The following is an 18,943-nucleotide window of genomic DNA, read 5'->3' on the forward strand; positions in this document are numbered from 1 at the left end:
TTAAGGGCCCCGCAATGTAACCCTTATCAATAGTAAAATTTTGACTGTTTCGACTTGAAATATATAAAAAGAAATTGAAATTAACAGTTTTCCTCCGGAGTAGGGTTAAGGGGTGCGTACACACAATCCTCCTCATATGCCACTTGTGGGATTTCATTGGAATGTTATTGTAGTCGTTGTTGGAATGCTTTTAGTAGATTCTACATTCACAAGTTTTTACTTTTATCATATGAAAATGAAAAGGAGACAATAAAATGAAAAGAGTGGAAGCGGTATCCATAATTGAATTTGAAAAGGGGCGGGCTTGCGCCTTTACCTGACAGACCCCACGAGGCCACCACTGATTCTGAATGACGAATGCTCTCTCTTTCTGCCACACTGCACTTATTTTCCGATACCCAACCATTCATCTTCATTGTCCTACAAAAACCCTAGTCTAATTTGACATTTGAAAGTTCCCAGCTATGTCCAAAGACGCTTCTTCTTCATCTGTCAGATCCGCTGATGCTCGAACCCAGTTCGAATCAAATGAGAACGACTTCGACAATACGGAATTTCCCTTCCCTCCTCCTACTCGAACGCCTCTTAATTCCATCGCCGACCCATCTCAACGTCTGACCCTAGCTCAAGACCTCCATCCCACTAAATCTGAAACAACCCGAGCTGTTCGAGATGCAAATGGAGTTAGAGGAAAAGCTCATTCCGAACCCAATTCAGCTCAAACTACTCCAGTTAGGAGAATTTGTAATGTGTTTACACGCTCTGGGGCTAGGCATGCTCTCCATACTGGAGGTAAAGGGACTACTTTATTATCTTCTAGAACTTCAAAAGGAACTCTTTTTATCAACTCTGAGCCTTCTGTCCACTTTGAGCTGTCGGAGAATCCTTCTTTCTGGAATGATCACAATGTGCAGGTTCTCTTCACCAATTATGCTTACTACATCATTTTTTTTTTGTTTTTCAATTTGAATTATTAGAGTTCCGCATTGATAGAGAGTATATTCAATGGTCTCATACATGGTCTTGGACATTCATAGAACTTGCTGATGGATTGAGTTTGGCTCAGGTCCGTTTTCTCTTAACAAGACCAACGAAAGTGAGTACTTTATTCATGTAGGTATTGATTCGTGTTAGACCATTAAATAACATGGAGAAAGTATTACAAGGATACGGTAGATGCTTAAGGCAAGAGACTGCACAGACACTGGTTTGGCTTGGTCATCTTGAAACCAGATTCACCTTTGATCATCTTGCGTGTGAAACTATATCGCAGGTTTGAAATACTGTAATCTGTATGCTTTTGCATTATGAAAGGATGAATGGACCATATGTGGAGTAGGATGAGATAACTCAAGGTTAATTAAACTGTTTCTTGAGCTTTGAGCAGGAAAAGCTTTTCAAAGTTGCAGGGTTGCCCATGGTGGATAACTGCATGTCCGGTTATAATAGCTGCATGTTTGCATATGGCCAGGTGTGGGACAGTGCTAATTCTTGGTGCTTGATATAATTCAAAATAGCCAATTACTGATTTACAGGTTTTGAATTTATTCCATTCTTGCAGACTGGAAGTGGAAAGACTTACACAATGATGGGTGACATAGGCGAAATGGGTGGAAAGCTAAGCGAACAATGTGGGATCACTCCTCGTATATTCGAGTACTTGTTTACTCGAATTGGACAGGTTGGATCTGAAAAAGATCATTTAGCTGTTACTTTGCGTGGCAAGTTTAAGTGCTATTTCCTTATTTTAATGCCTTTTAGGAAGAGGACAATCGAAAGAATGAGAGATTGAAGTATAGTTGCAAGTGTTCTTTCTTAGAGATATATAATGAGCAGATAACGGACCTCCTTGAGCCTTCATCGACTAATTTGCTGGTAAGTTCAATTTTGTTTGATGACAATTGCTGATGTGTTGCACATCCATATGGAATCAGTCACTACATATGCTGATATATGATAGCTCAGAGAAGACTTGAAGAAAGGTGTATACGTTGAAAACCTCACTGAAGTTAGCGTTAGTTCTGTTGATGACATTCTCAGAATTTTGTTACAGGTGAAACTTAATGCTGAACCTTCATCTCTAAGCACTTTCCACATGAGAAAATTGTTTTGATGATCTTTTCTTCCACAGGGGGCTGCAAATAGAAAAATGGCAGCTACTCATATGAATACTGAGAGCAGTCGATCTCACAGTGTTTTCACATGTAACATAGAGAGTTGCTGGGAGAAAGACTCTATGAAGCACTTTAGATTTGGAAGGTTAAATCTAGTTGATCTAGCTGGTTCTGAAAGGTAGTTTTTGACTTCAATAGCATATAATCTCAATCAATTGCGTTTTCATGCTTACACAATTTCCGGTTATTTAGACAGAAAAGCTGTGGCGCAGAAGGAGACCGTTTGAAAGAAGCTGCAAATATAAACAAGTCTTTATCAACTCTTGGGTAATGATGATCTTAAGATATTCTTGAGTAAATTGGGGCTGAAATTACTGTGCCATGCCTATTTGTTTTCTTGATTCTTTTGAATTTCTCCCGAACAGTGCTGGATGAATACTGTGGATGACACTTTGCATTCTTTGATTTTCTCCTCCAGGATCATGTATTCTTCATGCTCATCATAATACTATTCTTAATTTATCATAAGATGCTTTAGCTTTCTTTTGATAATGCGGGAAGTCCAATTATGAATCTTTACCGGGTCATTAATGATTGATTAAGCAAAATATATGTACAAACAAATTTCTTGTATTTGCAAGAAAAAGCTTTGTGGATTGCCTTTGAGTGACTGAAATCGTGGATGAGCTTTCTGTCCAAAATTGGCATCAATTTGAAGTGAGAATTATGGGGGTGGACTTAACATAGCATGCACAGTTGAGTTTCTTAATAGTGGCACATTGCACTCATGAATTCTGAGGAGTCACAAGATCCAAGAAACATTATGAAATAAGATAAACATCGTCCAATTAGTGATCCTCGTTGAATTGCTAATTCTCATAGCAAATTCTCATCTTGCTGTGAATTATGATAAGCCCTACATCAGATGTACATATATCAATCAATCAATTGTGCTGTAATCTCAAACTAGCTGCGGTTGGTTATATGACCCTCTATATATTTAAATTGATATAAAACACTAGTTTTCTCACTAGAGACAAGACCTATTCCTAGAATGCACTTTGCTCTTCATTAAGTTAAGATGCAAAATCTTTTTTTTGTGAGATGAAGAGCAGATGGATCCTATCCCCTATATCGAACACTCGTTCCTATTATGAGAAATAATGACACGGAAAAAATATATTATTTATGTATGTTAAGTATTTTACAATAGCCCTATTTCCCGGTGTGAATAGTAATTTCCAAACAAGTTTCCGTTTTCTGGTGGTGTTTTAGAACCTATTTTGTAGTGTGGAATTCGTTTAGTCTCACTATTTTCAAATTTTTCCGGCGACCTTTCGGCCAAACTTTTGTTATCAGCAACCACTTGGTTTTGTTGCTCAGTGGGAGTCTAGTGACCTTGTATGTCGAATGATCAGCTTGCAGATATTTTCACCAAGTCCCTCACTGGTCCTCGTATTAGTTACATATGTAACAAGCTCGGTATATATGATTTGTATGCATCAACTTGAGGGGGAGTGTTAGATAGTTATGTATAAAAAATCCTAGTCCTATATGTAGTAGGAGTAGAATATATCCTTGTCCCATATGTAGTAGGAGTAGAATATGTCCAAGTCCCATATGTAGTAAGAGTAGAATATGTATTATATATAGGGCTCATTGTATCATTATTAAAAAAATAGATTTTTCTCCCGTGCATTCTCACAGGTACAAAGCAAAGACATCATAACAGCCAATGACATTATTCATTTGAGTTTCTGTAAGATAAATTTCACGTATTTATGGATAACACACTGATTTGCTTAATGCTTAGTTGGTAGCGTTTTCTTGACTCAGCAAACTACTCAGCAAACTACAGAGCATATATGATTTTAAGTGAAATAACGTACTTGACTTTAAAGTAAACTATCTTATGTTTTGAGGGTATCTCCAGAGTGACAATAGATAACTGATAACTTGTGGTTTTCTGGGCAGTTTGTCTGCTCATAGAGTTTAGTCTGTTTTTAACTTTGAGGCCTAAATTGGATTGCAGGTCTTTTGCTATATATTAATGTGATTTGCAGTTTCTATGTTTGAGCATTCTCATGATCCTAAAACTAGAAAGTAAAGCATATACTTAATCTTCTAAATGATAATGAATATATTCGTATCTTTTGCATAATTCTATGTGAACAGAGTAACTTAGCAAGTAATATGAGTTTATTTGAACCGCTAGAAGTTAACAAGTTGCAGGAGCTGGTTTAAATTTCAAAAGGAACATTTTAGACTGCAGAGTCTCATTATCCTCTGTTGTAAAATGCTCTTATGCTTTGTGTTACTGATCTCTTTTCTACTATATTTTGAAGTCATCTTCAAGCCGCCTTAAGCTGTCCTACTTTGCTAAGTTTTGTTCTAAATCTTGTCTGTGCATGCAGACTTGTCATCATGTCCTTGGTGGATTTGGCACATGGCAAACATAGACACATTCCATACAGGGACTCTAGGCTAACTTTTCTCCTTCAGGTGAGAACTATCTCATGACTATTAGGCATACAAAATACTACTGTTAAATTATTGAATTTCTCAATAAGAGAAGGCTATCTTTTCTTCCTCCCTGGATGTAGGATTCTCTGGGTGGGAACTCGAAAACAGCAGTAATCGCCACCGTCAGCCCATCTATTTGGTAACAGGATAATCTCTGTAGTGATTTTGAAAATGCAATAGTAGTGTTGTAATAACTAGTTTTTATTCTCTGCAGTTCTGCCAGTGAGACACTAAGCACTCTAAAGTTTGCTCAGCGTGCAAAACTTATTCAGAACAATGTATGAACTTCCAGATATATGCAAACTTTTGTTTGGAAAAACCAAAATTCTGTAGTAAAATTCCAAGCTATATTTTCTATGCTATGCTAACTTTTGTTTGGAAACCAAAAATCTTTAGTTTTTTAAGTTTTGACCTTTATTTTGCTAGGCTAAAATAAATGAAGATGCTTCAGGTGATGTTTCAGCATTGCAGCAGCAAATACAACAACTAAAGGCATGTAACATGCTCTATTAAAGGTGTATAATATTGTGTTGTATGAAACGTGTAAAATATTCAATGCTCTCAAGCATACTTGAAAACTTGTTGAACAGGGTCAGTTGTCCTTTCTACTGAAGCATCAGGGAACAGAGAATTATTTTCCAGAAAGTGTCCCATGTTTAGATCAATTCAGCTTGTGTGAGTTTCCTGAGAGCTTCTACCTGTCTGAGGAATTGAATCTGCACACTGATTGTGGTCCACAGCATGGAAGAAGTGACTCAGTAATCTTCTACTCCTTTCGTGATTTGTGTATTAGCATCAAGACCATGTATAATATTGTCCCATGAATTCCATGGCAGTTACATTATCTAAAATCAACTTTGCTCAATGCCGTGAGGAGAGAAAAATTGGCTGCGATGGAAGTTTGGAGATTAGAGGCTGAAATTGAAGCGATGAAACATTTGGTATGAATAACTATGACATCTCTTATGCACCTTGTGTTATTAGAAAGTGCACCTTAGGTGAATTGATATTTATGCATATAGTAGTCATGTTAAATAAAAGTGAAGGAGTGTTTTGCAGGTTCACCAGCAAGAAGAAGAGGTTCAACTTAGTAAATACATAATGAAACTTAGAGAGGAAAAAGTTGACCGATTGGAATCACTTGGAAATGGTATAATCTCTGCAGACAGCTTTATCCTGGAAGAAAATAATGCTTTAAAAGACGAGATTCGGCTGCTTTGGGCTAGAACTGAACAAAATCCAGAATTGACTCGACTTGCACATGAGAACATTAGCCTCCTTAAGCAGCTCAGATGGTAATTACTATGAACATTTGACTTGCCAAAGATGGACACTCTCTATTCTATGGTAATTTAATCTTGCATCTGTCTTTTTAGGTTTAAAAACTTCTACAGGAACAGGAAGACTGGAACACTGGTTGCTGAAATTTCAGAGTTATGTGAACAGGTCAAATATACTCTGATGACTTTTTTTTGTTTTTTCTTTCAATAAATCTGTTCTTTTTCGTGAAATTTACTCTGGGTCAAGTTTTTGGAATTAGCCACGGTATCCTAGGAAGCCTGTACCTACTTCAAGAGAAGAAGATCGGATTAGTGATAAGGTGACTGTTGTGTATCATCTGACATGTGTGAACTGCATCCCAAATGCAGGAAAGATTCACTGCAGGAGAGTTAAAAGAATGCAGAGAAATGAATTCAAAACTAATCAGGTAAGTCTCTGCAAGTGCAAATCCAATAAGGGTATATGGGTATGCACAACTAAATCTTCAGCTTAGCCTGCAATTACCCCTTACATGTATGTGAACTTGCAATAAATAATTTAAAATTGCTTTTGTGTTTAAACAGTGTGGTCCTTGTAAGTTCCTATATTCAGTGAATTTTGTTGGAAGTTCCTATATTCAGTGAATTTTGTTGGTAGACCTAAATAAATAATACAAAATTTTCCTCCCTAACACCTTAAGCTTTCAACTGAGGTGTTCTGTCAGGAACTCACTCAGTTAATGAAGAAGTCAATCAAGTTTTGGGACAATCTTCTCTGTTGTATTGAAATGAAACAGTTGCGATTACAAACTAAATAACTGGATGGAAAAGTAAGAAAAATGGAAACTAAGCTAATCGAGATTCCATAGCGAGCTGCGGATCTGTAGAAGAGAAGAAGAGAAAGGATTAGAAGAGAAAGAAGGAGATGAGATTTGACAAGAAAGAGAGAGAATTGGGCAAATACCCGTTGGTTCAGTGATACTCTGCTCGACTAGTTTGTTGAGCTTTACAACAAACTCGTCCAGCTGGCAGCTTCTGAGCCTTTGAAGCTCATTAAGTGAAATTTAATCTCGGCCGTCGATTTAGCGTTAGTTATTCCTGTACTTCCCTCCCAGCTTCTAACTCCCCTAGCGACATTTCGTTAATTGCTGCATTTCTCAGGTCATGACATACACTTCTCCTTCATATAATCCTTGTCCTCAAGGATTAGTATCAAACTCTGGAAATTGGACTTGATAAACTCATGGTCATAGGTAAGACTGATAAGCACCTTAACAGCAACCACATTTCCTTTTTGAACAAGTTGTCTTTGCAATATTGCAACAGGCTTCACTAGGAATTGGCCTTCTCCACTGGTCATAGGTAAGACTGATTGGACGACTGCCCTAGAGCCAATTTTCTTTTCAACAATGAAATGTGGAAAACTGGATGGACCTTAGAAGTAGGAGGCCATAATAGCTTATAAGTGTGAGAAATAATACAAGGGAAAATTATTCTATTAATTTTTTAACAATGATACAATGAGCCCTATATATAATACATGTTCTACTCCTACTATATATGGAACTAGGATTATTTACACATAACTATTTAACACTCTCCTTCAAGCCGGTGCATACAAATCATATGTACGAGCTTGTTATATATGTAACTAATACGAGGATCGTGAGGGACTTGGTGAAAATATTTGCAAGCTGATCATTCGACTTCACAAATTTGTAACAATGTCTCATGAGAGTATCTTTTCTAAAACGAAGTGACAATCAATCTCAATGTGTTTAGTTCTCTCATGGAACACTGAATTTGACGCAATATAAAGGGCAACTTGATTATCACACACAAGTTCCATCTGACTGATTTCACCAAATTTCAACTCCTTGAGCAATTGTTTGATCCAAACTAGTTCACATGTTGCCATAGCCATTGCTCGATATTCTGCTTCTGCACTAGACCGAGCAACCACATTTTGTTTCTTGCTCATCCAAGGCACCAAATTACCTCCTACCAAAATACAACATCTAGACGTAGAACGTCTATCAGAAGGTGATCCTGCCCAATCAACATTTGAGTAACCAACGATCTGCTCATGGCCTCGATCCTCAAACAATAACCCTTTGCCTAGATCTGACTTTACATTCCGAAGAATGCCGACGATTGCATCCTAATGACTATCACAGGGAGAATCCATAAACTAACTTACAACACTCACATGAAAGGAAATGTCCGATCTAATCACTGTGAGGTAATTTAATTTACCAACTAGTCGCCTATATCTTGTAGGATCACTAAGCGGCTCCCCCTGTCCTGGCAGAGCAGGGGTGGTGAGACACATCCTTGAGCCAGAATACAGCCAGAGTCACCGTGCCTCAATTTTAAGGTGACTTTTCATTGTTGTCTTTCGTCATCTCTCTCCCCGTCAATGTTGTACAAAATCCAACACTACCACAATATCCGTCGTCGTTCGGCGACCAAACCCCAATCAACCTCTCCGGCAGCTACCGCCTCACGCGCCGACAAAAGCTAGGGTTCCGGCAAGCGCGTGAGTTCATGCGCCGGCGAGTACGACCCCTTCCTGCCATTTTTTGAAAAAGTTCCTTCAGGATAGTTGCTTCGTCTACTAATTCCGACCCCACCCATATTGTTTTCGTTTTATTCTGATCACTTTGAGTTTTTTCCGGCGACTACACTTGTTTTTCCGGCAGCTACAGTGTTCCTTTCAGCAATTTACAATTGATTCATTCGGTTATTTGGTGATAATTTGCTAGAAGTCACTCCAATCCAATAATGTCTCTCAATTTAGATGCTTTTGGTTCCGAAAACAGTGGAGTTGGAAATTCAGCCTTAATGATTACTTTTGAACCCCTACTTGGGAATTTAAATTATTTATCTTGGGCGTCGTCTGTGGAGTTGTGGTGTAAAGGTCAAAGTGTTCAAGATCACTTAACCAAAAAGGTTAGTGAGGGAGATGAAAAGGCCAAAGCACAGTGGGAAAAGATCGATACTCTATTATGTAGTATCTTGTGGCGATCTATTGATTCCAAGTTGATGCCTTTGTTTCGTCTATTCCAAACATGTCATTTAGTTTGGAAAAGGCTTATACTTTATACGCTAATGACATATCTCGGTTCTATAATGTGATATAACGGATGACAAATTTGAAGAATCAGGAAATGGATATGCCTACTTACTTTTGGACAAGTACAAGCAGTCATGGAAGAATTTGAGAAGTTGATGCCAGTTTCTACTAGTGTTGAAAAGCAACAAGAGTAACGACAAAAGATATTTCTAGTTCTTACACTCGCTGGACTTCTTAATGACCTTGATTCAGTGTGTGACCAGATTTTGGCTAGTCCGACTGTCTACACTTGATGAACTCGATTACTCGCCTTGTTGCAGCGCCTAGTCACATAGTGATCATCATAGACAACTAACTCCTCTGTTCTCGCGTCCCAGACACTGGATAATCGGGTATCTCAGACTATAGATAATAGACGAGGAGGAGGTCGTTTTGGAAGGTCTCGACAATAGGCTTGGACATACCCATGGGGTGTGTTACTCTTTGCATGGTCGACCACCTAAAATGCTCATGTTGCTCAAACAGAGACTGCAAGTAACTAGAGGTTTTCTTTATCTGAAGGGGAATATAATGAGTTCCTTCAGTATCGAGCAAGTAAGTAAACACCTCCACAAGTAGCCTCTGTTGCTCAGGTTGATACTTCTGTTGCTGGTAATTTCTTTGCTTGTGTTTCCCAGTCTACTACTCTTGGACCATGGGTCATGGACTCAGGCGCCTCTGATCATATTTCTAGTAATAAGTCACTTTTGTCAAATATTGTTTATTCACAGTCTCTTCCCAATGTTACTTTAGCCAATGGAGTCCAAACAAAAGCAAAAGGAGTTGGACAGGCTAATCCCTTATCCTCTGTCACTTTAGATTCTGTTCTTTATGTCCCTGGTAGTCATTTTAATCTTGCATTTGTTGGTCGGTTGACTCGTGCCCTCCATTGTGGTATCAGTGTTATCAAAGACGAAAAACACAAAAAAAGCTCTAAGGTCTATTGGGGATTTATGCGCAAAGAGCAAATAAAGCGTGAGCTTTAATTAAGAAAGGCGCAATTGAGAAAAACTACAAATATGTATGTGTAGTCCAAGACTAATATCTATAAGCATGAATACCAAATTATGGACAAAGAAATTAAAAAAAATTTACGATAAAGTGAAATATCAATTGATTCGTGTCGACTCTTCAGGATTACACTCATTGGCAAGGAAAAGTATGTCTTAAAGCCTTGATGACAATACTAAAGCGCTCGCTAAGCGAGGCGAAGCACTCAACCTGTTTTGAGCCTCGCTTTAAGGCTTAAGCGCGCCTTTGATAACACTGTGTGGTATATATATTATTGATGATTCTTTTGTTATGCATGACCGCAGTACGAGACAGACGATTCGCACAGGGCGTGAAAAACAAGGCCTTTACTACCTTGACTCACTCAATCCTTCTACAACATGTCCAGTTACAGATCCTCCAGACCTAATTCACAGACATTTATGACATCCAAGTTTATCCAAGCTTCAAAAGATGGTGCTTATTTTATCTAGTATGTCTACATTAGATTGTGAGTCGTGTCAACGTGGAAAATATACCCGAGCCACCTTTTCGCGTAATGTTGAAAGTCGTGTAGAGTCTGTTTTTTCTTTAGTTCATTCTGATATATGGGGTCCTAGTAGGGTCAATTTAACCTTAGGATTTTGTTATTTTGTTATTTTGTTAGTTTCATTGATGATTACTCAAGATGTACTTGGATTTTCTTAATGAAAGATCGTTGTGAGTTATTTTCTATATTCCAGAGTTTTTGTGCTGAAATAAAAAATTAGTTTGGCATTTCTGTTTGCGTCTTTCGTAGTGATAATGCCTTAAAATACTTATTCTCTCAATTTCAACAGTTTATGACTTCTCAAGGAATTATTCATCAGACATCTTGTCCGTATACCCTTCAGTAGAATGGGATAGCAGAGAGAAAGAATAGACACCTCATTGTGACTGCTCGCACAGTTCTAATTGAGTCTTATGTTCCGCTGCGTTTTTAGGGTGATGCAGTTCTCACCGCTTGTTATCTGATTAATCGGATGCCTTCATCTTCCATCCATAGTCAGATTCCTTATTCACTATTGTTTTCTCAGTCACCCTTATACTCTCTTCCCCCTCGTGTGTTTGGGAGCACATGTTTCGTTCATAACTTAGCTCCCTGAAAAAATAAGTTAGCTCCCCGTGCTCTCAAGTGTGTCTTCCTTGGCTATTCTCGAGTTCAAAAGGGATATCGTTGCTACTCACTTGATCTTCATAGGTACATTATGTCAGTCGATTTCACATTTTTTGAGTCTCGACCTTACTTTACCTCTTATGATCACTTTGATATATCAGAGGTCTTACCTATACCGACTCTTGAGGATTTTACTGTAACTCCTTCTACATCTTCCGCCATAGAAGTCTTACCTGTACCGACCATTGAGGAATCTAGTGTTGCTCCTCCTAGATTCCCAACCACAGGAACACCACTTTTGACTTATCATTGGCGTCCGCGTCCAGCATTAGGTCCAGCTGATTCACGTCCTGCACCTGACCCTGCTCCTACTGCTGACTTCTCTCCTCCTATTCAACCGATTGCACTTTGGAAAGGTATACGGACCACACTTAATCCTAATCCCCATTATGTCGGTTTAAGTTATCATCGTCTATTATCACCCCATTATGCGTTTGTATCTTCTTTGTCCTCTGTATCTATCCCTGAGTCTACAGGTGAAGCACCGTCTCATCCAGGATGGCGACTTGCTATGATTGACGAGATGTCTGCTTTACATACGAGTGGTACTTGGTAGCTTGTTCTTCTTCCTTCAAGTAAATCTACTGTTGATTGTCGTTGGGTTTATGCAGTCAAAGTTGGTCCGGATGGACAGGTTGATCGACTTATGGCCCGTCTTGTTGCCAAAGGATATACTCAGATATTTGGGCTTGATTACAATGACGCTTTCTCTCCCGTGGCTAAAATAGCTTCAGTTCGCCTTTTTCTATCCATGGCTGCTGTTCGCCATTGGCCTCCCTATCAGTTGGACATTGAGAATGCTTTTCTTCGTGGTGATCTTGAGCATGACTCGTAGTGAAGCTGACCACTTTGTATTTTATCGACATTCTGCTTCAAATCTCTGTATTTATCTGGTGGTTTGTGTTGACGATTTTTTTATTACCGGCAGTGATCTGGATAGTATTACTAAGTTGAAGCAACATCTCTTTCAACACTTTCAGACTAAGGAGCTGGGTAGATTAAAGTATTATCTGGGTATTGAGGTCGCTCAGTCTAGCTCTGATACCATGTGAGAAATAATACACGGGAAAATTATTCTATTGATTTTTTGACAATGATATAATGAGCCCTATATATAATACATGTTCTATCCCTGCTACTTACGGGACTATGATTATTTACACATAACAATTTAACAATAAGCAGCTTGTCCGACTCTACTCAGGATCTGATAAGGTCCACAATACTTGGAGCTAAGTTTCAAATTCCTTCTATGAGCTATTGATGACTCTCTATAGGGATGAAATTTCAAATACACCATGTCACCCACTTGAAACTCCCTTTTAGTCCTCTTGAAATCAGTATATAATTTCATCCTTTCCTGAGCTTTCAACCAATTATCCTTGAGCAATTGCTGCATTTGTTGCCTCTGCAACATGTTGATTAGCATGATTCAAGGAGACTTGATTTAGGAGTGTTGATTAGCATGATTTTAGGAGATCTGATTATATTTAGGAGATCTGATTTGATTTGATAGCTGGATTGATTGTATAGATTTATTTTATTTCCTTAATTAGCATTAGGAGCTTTGTATAAATTCCCTTGTTCATGGGATGTAAACATACACAGAAATACAAGAAGCCTTTTCTTCTTCTCAAAATCTACATGGTATCAGAGCCATTGCTGCCTTTTTGAGGTGAGTTATCTCTCTCGCAGCACTAGGGTTCCGTTTTTATCAAAGAAGTCGAATTTTCTCTCTTGTTGGCTGTCCGCAACACAAACTCCTGATTTCCTTCTGAATGGGCTGAAATATGGAGACATTCAAGGAGATGGTTTCTGGAGAAATCTTGTCTTCGAATGAAATTCAGCTTCTCCGTTGCCTTCTAGCCAAACTTGACTCCGCTAATGTCGCCACATCTAATCATGTGCAATCAGGTACTGCCTTTGTTGCTCACCTTAATTCTTGGATTGTCGATTCTAGTGCAAATAGACACATGACAGGCTCTTCTAAAGGCATTCAAAACTATTCTCCCAGTCCCAAAGGAGATAATGTTAAAATAGCCAATAGTTTCTTAACACCTATCTCTGAAACAAATTCTGTCATTTGTACTCCTAATATTAAACTATCATCCGTGCTCCATGTCCCTGAGTTCCTTGTCAATCTTTTATCTGTTAGTGCCATCAAATTGAAAGACTCAAAGCAAGATTGGTGGCTAAAAGATTCACTCAGAATTATGGAGTGGATTATCAAGAGACATTTGCCCCTATTGTTAAGATGAACACTGCTAGAATTCTTTTATCTTGTGCAGCTAATCTTGATTGAGACTTGCAACAGTTTGATGTGAAGAAGGCATTTCTTCATAGAGACTTAGAAGAAGAGGTGTATATTGAGATTCCTCCTGGATTTGATACTCCACAGAGTCAAGGAAAGATATGCAGATTGAAGAAAACCTTATACGGACTGAAGCAATCCCCAGAGGTTGGTTTGACAGATTCACCAAAGCAATGATCTCCTTCGGTTACTAACAAAGCAATGCTGATCACACCCTCTTTATAAGACATCAAACGGGTAAACTCACTCTTCTCATAGTTTATGTTGATGACATAGTAATGACAGGACATGACAAAGAGGAGATGTCTCGATTGAAAAAGTTGTTGGCACATGAATTTGAGATCAAAGATCTAGGAAAATTGCATTACTTCTTGGGAATTGAGGTTGCTAGATTCAAAAGAGGAATCTTTATTTTTCAAAGGAAGTATATTCTGGATCTTTTGAAAGAAACCGGTATGACATGTTGCAGACCAGCAGAATCACCCATCGAAAGCAATCACGAGTTTCAAAGCGGAGTTGGAGAATCAGTTGATAAGGAGAGATATTAGAGGCTGGTTGGAAGACTCATTTATCTCTCCCACACTAGACCAGACATAGCCTATTCAGTTAGCCTGGTGAGTCAGTTCATGCATGATCCCGGAGATCCTCACATGCAAGCTGTCTTTCACATTTTGCGGTATCTGAAGTCTGCTCCAGGGAAATGTTTACTTTTCTCCAATCATGATCACCTCCAAATAGAAGCCTTTACAGATGCGGATTGGGCTGAATCTCTAGATGACAGAAGATCAACACCCATTTACTGTACGCTCATAGGAGGAAACTTGGTTACTTGGAGAAGCAAGAATCAAAGTGTAGTTGCTAGATCAAGTGCGGAGGCAGAATATAGAGCTATGGCCCAGGGTGTTTGCGAACTGCTTTGGCTACAAAAGCTACTACAGGAATTGAGACTGTCTGAAAAAGGAAAACTTTCCTTGTATTGTGACAATAAGGCTGCCATCAATATAGCTCATAATCCAGTCCAGCATGACCGAACAAAGCATGTGGAAATTGATCGACACTTCATCAAAGAAAAAGTTACAACCGGTGTCTTGAGTTTGTCATGTGCCATCGGAAAAACAACTAGCTGATGTGTTTAGCAAAGGTCTCAACAAGCGAACTTTTCATACTTTGAGTTGCAAGTTGGGCATGTGCGACATCTTTGCACCAACTTGAGGGGGAATGTTGATTAGCATGATTCAAGGAGACTTGATTTAGGAGTGTTGATAACATGATTTCAGGAGATTTGATTATATTTAGGAGATCTGATTTTATTTATTTTGATTTGATAGCTGGATTGATTGTACAGATTTATTTTATTTCCTTAATTAGTATTAGGAGCTTTGTATAAATTCCCTTGCTCATGGGATGTAAACATACACAGAAATACAAGAAGCCTTTTCTTCTTCTCAAAATCTACACAACATCACATCAACAACAGGGACTGTAGTCTCAGAAAGAGGACCCATGGACAGCTGTGGACTTGAGAAACCATACAAAGCTTTATAAGGGCTGCACTGCAGACTGCTATGAAAATTGGTGTTGTACCACCATTCTGCAAAATACAACCGATTCTTCCATTGAGTAGGTCTATGGCTAGTCCTGCACCTTAAGTAATTTTCAATGCATTTGTCCACCCTCTCAGTTTGACCATCAGTCTGAGGGTGGTATACTGAGCTGTATAGTAGTTGAGTTCCCTTCATTTTAAACGAGGCTTGCCAAAAGTTGTTGAGAAAAATTCTGTCTTTATCTGAGACAATGGACTCAGGAGTACCATGTAAAGTGTGGACTCTCTTCCAAAACTTATTGGCTACATCAACAACAGTAAATGGATGTGCTAAGGCCATAATGTGAGCAGATTTAGTCATTCTGTCCGCTACCACAAAAATGACATTTTTACCTTTAGACTTAGGTAATCTTTCAATGAAATCCATAGAGATGTGTCTCCAAGCTTCACCAGGAATGGAAAGTGGCTGCAACAGCCCAGAGTAGGATACATTTTCATCTTTACAGCTTGTTTAGATGATTGTTATGTATCGTTTCATAATACATCGTATAATATTATATTGTATTATATTGTATTGTATCGTACTGTATCGTTTTGATATATACAATGTTTGGAACAATGAAGAAAAAACTTGCAATATTATAAAGAAAAAATAAGGTATGAGGTAGAATTATTATATAAAAAGGTAGGTTAAAAGATAAAATAAAATTATTTAATAATAAGGAAGGGCAAGATGAGAGGAAAAAATAAGGTAACGATGCGACCACACCAAATCGGTCGTTCCATAAAGTGACATTTTTTATCGTTACCTAAAGACGGATTTAACGATACGATACAATTAATTTTAAGTAACAATCAAAACAAACATTGTATTTAAAGTAACAAACAACCATCCAAACAAGCTGTTATTCTTTTGACAAGTATCACATTCAGTCACATATTGGATGACCATCTGTTTCATAAGAGGCCAGTAGATTAACTGGGCCAATCTCTTAAAGGTCCCTAGCTGTCCTGAATGCCCTCCTGCTGAAGAATCATGGAGGATCTTTCATGAAGATCTTAATCAGTTGTTGCCTGAGAGTGCCAGTGGCCCCAATGTAATCTTGCCCTTTCTCCTCAAGACTCCAGAAGTATACTGCCAGATCTGTGGCCCTTGAAGATCAACTGTGAGTTGTGCAATCAACTCATCAGCTAGTGCATCCTCTTCATAGCTTGCACCAATTTCTTGCACCCAAATTGGCACAGTCGTGCTGATGGCATTAAGTGTTGCGTGGGGATCAACTTCAGCAGACAAGGTCTCAAACTATCTAGAAAGTGCATCAGCCACTCTGTTCTCCGCCCCTCTTTTGTACTGGATTTCATAGTCTAAGCCTAAGAACTTAGTCAACACCTTATGTTGAATGGCTGAGGTAACCTTCTGTTCTAACAAGTATTTCAGACTATGGTGATCAATCCTTACCACAAAATGCTTATATTGAAGGTAGTGTCTCCATTTATCTACGGCATTGAGTAAGGCCATATATTCCTTCTCATAGATAGACTTATCCCTGTGCCTTAGAGCTAGCACCTTGCTAAAATAAGCTACTGGTCTTCCATTTTGCATCAGTACAACTCCAATGCCTGAATGGCATGCATCAATCTCAACCACAAAAGGTTGAGTGTAGTCAGGTAAGGCTAATACTGGGGTCGTGGACATGGCTCTTTTAAGAGCTGTAAAAGCTTGATCAGCTTCTTCACTCCACCTGAACCCTTCCTTCTTCAAGAGATCTGTTAATGGTCTGCAAATCGCACCATAATTGGCCACATATTTTCTGTAATAGCCAGTCAGTCCCAAAATCCCCTAAGTGCCTTGATTGTGGTGGACTTAGGCCAGTTCACCATGGCCTGTACCTTGCTAGGATCAGTAGCCACACCCTGAGCAGTAATGACATGCCCAAGGTATTCAACTTGTGATTGCCCAAATGAGCACTTAGTCCTCTTTGCATAAAGGGTATTCTTCTTCAATGTCTCAAATACAATGGATAAATAGTTTATATGATCTGCTAAGTACTGACTATACACCAAAATATCATCAAAGAAAACTAACACAAATTTTCTTAGAAAAAGTAAAAAAACCTGATTCATTAAGGCCTCGAAGGTAGCAGGGGCATTTGTAAGCCCAAATAGCATCACCCTGAATTCATAGTGCCCTAAGTGAGTTCTGAAGGCAGTTTTGAACACATCTTCTACCATCATTTGATTTGATGGTACCCTACTCCGAGGTCCACCTTGGAAAAACTTATTGAACTATGCAATTCATCTAAGAGATCTTCTACAATGGGTATAAGGTACTTATCCTTGATAGTAATTTCATTTAACCCCTGTAGTCTACACAAAACCTCCATGTGCCATCTTTTTTCTTTACCAATAAGGCTGGAGAAGAAAAGAGAGATTGGCTTGGCTGAATGGTCCCACTGAGCAACATTTCTGCTACCTGTTTCTCTAGTTCCTCCTTTTGATAGTAATTGTACCTGTATTTTCTCGGGCTAACTGGTGTAGCACCAGGTTTTAGTGGAATCTGATGATCTAATGATCTGGAAGGAGGCAATGCTTTAGGTTTTGCAAAAATATCTTTGTACCTTTCAAGCACCTCTTGTATTGGATCATCTATGTCTTCCTGTTCAGGTAGCCGGTTACACTTACCATGAACAAATGAGCCATAAGTGTTTGCCCCTTCCTCAATAATTTTCCCATAGAACTCCCATTGATAAAGCTCAAACTGCCTGCTTCAGGTATGGCATGTAGCACAGTCTTGTTGCCCTTCCTCCCTATTGTAACACACTTCTTTTCATGATCAAACTTGGTGGGATTATACTTTTTCATCCAATCATTGCCTAACACTATCACAACCACCCAATTGTATAATTCTAATATCTTTCTGAAAATGTTTATTTTGCATTTTCCAGCTAAAGCCTGCATATCTAGCATTGCACATGACATAATTCCCATCAGCAATAATCACCTTCATTGGGGGACTGTAAAATGACACATGTCCAGTGTCCTTCACTGCTTGCTCATTTATAAAACTATGTCTGCTTCCAGAATCAACCCAACACTGTTAGGCTCTTGTTCTTGCTAATGACCTTGACCAAAATTGAATTCACGCCAGAACTGTTTCCTGCTAATGCACTGATACAAATAGCTTCCAACATCTCCTGTTAAACCTCTCCTTCAATTATTATCTCAGCTAAATTAGGATCTCCTGTTTGAGTCTCAGGCGGGTCCACTAGAGCCTCAGGGCTATCATCACTCTCCCCAACCAAACAGTTTAGTTGCCTGTTTCTACATTGGTGCCCTGGTGCATACTTCTCTCCACATCTGAAACATAGGTGATTAGTCTTCCTATACTAGTCTATAAGTGCCTATTCTATTAGCTGGCATGGTTGAAACCTTGTGAGTTGAGGCAACCCCAGTGTTCGAGTAAGGTTTTTCTTGTGGTTTTGTCCTTCTTGCTTACTGCCTCAAGGGCCTTCTCTTGCATTCTAGCCTGTTCTATTGCACCATTTAAGGTGATTGTCTTAAACAACTTAAACAAATAAAGAGCAGCCGCTTCAACCTTAGAATTCTCAATGGTTTTATACAAGTTGAAATATCGCTCGCATTTTCTAAGCTATACCTTGTTTCCTTTCCTTCAAAACTTGGCAATTCCCGCTTGGGAGGTGGAACTGTAAATCTAGCTTGCCTATTCTGTCTTGCCTCAAGCATCGGCATAGGAAGTAAACCTCCCCCATTTGGATTTGCTGGTGGTCTCTCCAAAGCAGTCAATCTGTCCAATATCAATTCCAGGCTTCCTTGAATGCCAAGCTGTGTCTGCTGCAAAGTTTGTTGCTCAG

At 38.8% G+C, this 18,943-nt stretch overlaps 1 protein-coding gene across 2 annotated transcripts in view; it reads left to right on the forward strand.

The window, feature by feature from the left end:
* The first annotated feature begins 261 nt into the window (after positions 1-261).
* Positions 262-18,943, forward strand: part of LOC107821617 (kinesin-like protein KIN-12C) — a 36,972-nt gene continuing 18,290 nt past the window's right edge. For both annotated transcript variants that reach the window (XR_012698674.1, XM_075229587.1), the window contains exons 1-17: positions 262-914; positions 1,118-1,273; positions 1,388-1,471; positions 1,562-1,681; positions 1,762-1,875; positions 1,961-2,053; positions 2,132-2,292; positions 2,367-2,441; positions 4,529-4,616; positions 4,718-4,776; positions 4,852-4,915; positions 5,064-5,129; positions 5,228-5,395; positions 5,474-5,578; positions 5,697-5,932; positions 6,014-6,083; positions 6,287-6,345. Coding sequence is in view for 1 of the 2 variants with exons in the window: in XM_075229587.1 (XP_075085688.1) it covers positions 465-914; positions 1,118-1,273; positions 1,388-1,471; positions 1,562-1,681; positions 1,762-1,875; positions 1,961-2,053; positions 2,132-2,292; positions 2,367-2,441; positions 4,529-4,616; positions 4,718-4,776; positions 4,852-4,915; positions 5,064-5,129; positions 5,228-5,395; positions 5,474-5,578; positions 5,697-5,932; positions 6,014-6,083; positions 6,287-6,345 (2,168 nt within the window). In the remaining variant the exon portion in view is untranslated. The remainder of the gene's footprint in view (positions 915-1,117; positions 1,274-1,387; positions 1,472-1,561; positions 1,682-1,761; positions 1,876-1,960; positions 2,054-2,131; positions 2,293-2,366; positions 2,442-4,528; positions 4,617-4,717; positions 4,777-4,851; positions 4,916-5,063; positions 5,130-5,227; positions 5,396-5,473; positions 5,579-5,696; positions 5,933-6,013; positions 6,084-6,286; positions 6,346-18,943) is intronic.

Source organism: Nicotiana tabacum, chromosome 14 (genome assembly GCF_000715075.1).
Source record: "Nicotiana tabacum cultivar K326 chromosome 14, ASM71507v2, whole genome shotgun sequence".
NCBI classification, from domain to species: Eukaryota; Viridiplantae; Streptophyta; class Magnoliopsida; order Solanales; family Solanaceae; genus Nicotiana; species Nicotiana tabacum.